This window comes from Brachyhypopomus gauderio, chromosome 21, assembly GCF_052324685.1.
Source record: "Brachyhypopomus gauderio isolate BG-103 chromosome 21, BGAUD_0.2, whole genome shotgun sequence".
NCBI classification, from domain to species: Eukaryota; Metazoa; Chordata; class Actinopteri; order Gymnotiformes; family Hypopomidae; genus Brachyhypopomus; species Brachyhypopomus gauderio.
The window spans coordinates 4,164,617-4,168,094 of NC_135231.1; the positions used below are offsets into that span (position 1 = coordinate 4,164,617).

Genomic DNA, 3,478 nt, shown 5'->3' on the forward strand with positions numbered 1-3,478 from the left:
TTCTGAAAGTCTAGATAGTTGTGCTGTCCACTCAGTTATGTCTGTCAGGCTTTTGTATCATCCCAGTGAATTTTGATAAAAAGCAATTCCAAGTGAATTACATCATACACGTCGTTCCCATAATTTGAAGGGAATATATATTCACTGATATGACAGTTGGTAGCAAGGTCTGTACAATATATATATATATATATATATATATATATATATATATATATATATATATATATATATATATATATATATATATATATATGATGTGTATCATATATATATATATATATATATATATATATATATATATATATATATATATATATATATTGTACAGACCTTGCTACCAACTGTCATATCAGTGAATATATATTCCCTTCAAATTATCATTTGAAAATATCATTTGAACACCCTCCCCTCTTCTAACAAAACACGGGTTGACGGCTGTGTACATTGTTCAGATAATACATTATTACATTATAGTATGTTGATCTAATACTTTCATGAGCTTAAAGCGGTGGATAAGAAGTTGATAAAAACCTTTATAGCGGGAGATGTTCACTTCATTGGCACAAGAGGGAGACAAATGCTCACTTTAGACTGAAGCGACCTAGTCGCCGTCCCATTTCAGCGTACATGTCTCAAGCTGCGTAACACATTCAGCCATGAAATATTACTTTCAAAGACGGAGAGTGTTTGCTAGAGTACAATCAAGCAGTCTGACATTCTAGCATCTTCTTAAACGCCTTTCTGAAGCTGTCGTCCAGGAAGGCGTAGAGGAATGGGTTTAGGCAGGAGTTGGCGTAGCTCAGGCTTGTGATGAAGTAAGAGATCCCAATGAGAAGCGGTGTAATCCGCAGATCTGTAGTCAGAGCCACGATGGTGCTGAGGTGGAACGGGGTCCAACAGAACAAGCACACGGCCAGAACTATAAACACCATCACGGTCACTTTCTTTTTAGCCTTGTCCAGCGCCTTGGCGTTGCTGTTCAGCCTCATATTTCGCAGCTTGTACAACATCATAGTGTACAGTATGCAGATGGTGGACACGGGGATGGCGAAGCCCAGTATGAGGGTGTAAATCCGGCTTGCCTTGAACCACAAACCCTCGGGGCTGGGGAAACTTAAAACGCAACTTTTTCGCGCAGAGTCCTCGGGGCTAATGTAGACTCCGGCGAAAAGCGTGAAGGGCACCACGATCAGGATGACCAGGACCCAAACGCACAGACTCACTATCTTGGCGGCCCGGTACGTGCGGTACGGCATGCGCTTGGAGCGCACCGTAGCCAGAACCACAAGATACCTGTCAACGCTCATAACCGTCAGGAAATATATACTAGAGAAAATATTATAGTGGTCAATACTCAAAATAACCTTGCAAAGCACTTCGCCAAAAGGCCAGTAGTGTAGAAGATGCTCGGCGATGTTGATGGGCAGAACTAACGTGAAGAGATCATCGGCGATCGCCAAGTTCAGAATAAACATGTTGGTGACCGTCTTCATCTTAGGCGCTTTGAGGATGACATAAATGACGGCGGTGTTGCCGGTGAGTCCCACGGCACAGATGATGGAGTAAAGAACTGGGAGGACCACGTACAAGTCTGCGTTAAAGTGGTAGTCCGCAGGTGGGGTGCAGTTGAGATCACTCCGGTTGAGAGAACTGTAGTAATACATGTCCACGCTGAAGTTGCACTGTGGGCTTGTGCTGACAGGGTTTGAAATGTTACCCATGTCTGTAGAGAACATGTCTTCAGATATTTACTTCTTTAATTCGTTAAAAGCTCGTTGCTGCCTCTCAGATCTGCGCCACGAATCTGAAGTCGTTGAGGTCGGTAATCTGTCGCTTTGTGCATGACGAAACCTGAAAGAAACAAGACAAAGCCATTCATTTCCTCACGAATGCAATGAAGTTACTGGACCATCAACTGTGTTTGGTGTTGTCAGCGATTTAATGTCACAGTAAATTCAGTAAACAAATGTTGCAGACCGCAAAGCATGTATTTCCTATAATATCATCAACCAAACGTACTCTCAGGTGTTTTAATAACCAGCAGTAATCTAAAAACAACCCAGTTGGCTCGTGCTTTGATTTACTTTATCTTAAATAAAAATAAAAAACAGAACTTAAACATACTAAATCAATTTGCATTAGATAGCAAGTGGTGTTTTAGTTTAAAGTGCGTTTCTTACCGCTGGAGACACTTTTTGGTGCGCGTTGTGCCCGTTCTCGCAGCAGCGCGTCGTCTTCTTCTCCCACCAACGTGAAGAATGAAGCGCCCCCAGCTCACGTCACCACCGTCGGCACCTTCTCTCTCTTTTGGACGCGCTTTCATTTTTTTCACATTTACCATTCACCTAGGGTAAGTGAAAACAGGGTTTTAAACGGGGTTCACGCTTGTGTATTTAATGTGCAAGACGTATTAAAAAATGTAGTAAAGCTCCGAGCAATCTGTTGCCATTGTGCATGTTATCCAATTCTTTATATATGAAGCATACGTAAATTCTGATAACTAAATTCTAATATCTAAATGAAACACACACACACACACACACACATATATATATATATATATGCCATATATATGCCATATATATATATATATATATATATATATATATATATATATATATATATATATATATATATATAGTATTTAAAATTCATTGCAGTATTTTCCTTAGAGGATTTTTTATTTCAGTTGTGAATAGGTTGATGTTTAATACACCCAGTGCATGCGGGACACATGGATTGCACTGCTGTTTTGCCCTTGAAGAAGTCAGTATTAAGTCACAGTTTTCTACAGGGTGACCATAGAACAGCAGGCGGCTTTTTATCTCCACACATTGGCTTTGGTTGTCCCTTTGCCTTGATCATGTGGCATGAATGCCGAATTGTCGCAACGAAAATACATGTTCTAAGTGGCTTATGGCACGATATATGAAGTGCTTGTGAACTTATTTATGCATGGTTTTATCATCCAATTAATCAATTTTACTTAAATAATTTTCCTCTGTGAAACCTACTTTCATAGAGGATCTAAGATCTACTCTGGACATTTGCATTGCAGGTGCTTGAGTTCACAGATACGTTCTTTCCTGGACTTTATACTAACCTTGTGTTTATTTAGACAATTTATAAAAGTTATTTTAATTTATAAAAGTTATTTATTTATTATTATTATTATTAATAGTATTATTATTATCTCATAATGATAATAATAATAATATTATGGTTGTTGTTATTATCTCGTCATCCTGCAGGAGAAGCGAGCGATGTATCTTCAACTGTGATGGAACAGGGATTGTGGCAAGAACACACCCAAGGAGAGAGTGCTTCATATTGATTGACAGGTAGTATATTTCAAAGCACCAACAGTCAATTACAAACCATATCATTGGGCATGGCTGTAGTGAAGAGTAGAGGAGCATACCATACATTATTTACATCTACGGTCTCTCCAGGATTGCATACACCACAAATGAGA

At 39.1% G+C, this 3,478-nt stretch overlaps 1 protein-coding gene across 1 annotated transcript; it reads right to left on the minus strand.

Annotated features, from left to right (window-relative positions):
- Window positions 1-424: 424 nt before the first annotated feature.
- Window positions 425-2,247, minus strand: npbwr2b (neuropeptides B/W receptor 2b). The gene is made up of 2 exons (XM_076984191.1): window positions 2,184-2,247; window positions 425-1,854 (listed from the first exon to the last, which is right to left on the minus strand). Exon 2 carries the CDS (start codon window positions 1,737-1,739, stop codon window positions 705-707), a length of 1,035 nt encoding a protein of 344 aa, XP_076840306.1. The 5' UTR covers window positions 1,740-1,854; window positions 2,184-2,247; the 3' UTR covers window positions 425-704.
- Between the last annotated feature and the right edge of the window lie 1,231 nt (window positions 2,248-3,478).

Excerpts from the sequence above, each read along its gene's own strand:
- npbwr2b (XM_076984191.1), bottom strand. The coding sequence starts at position 1,739 with ATGTTCTCTACAGACATGGGTAACATTTCAAACCCTGTCAGCACAAGC.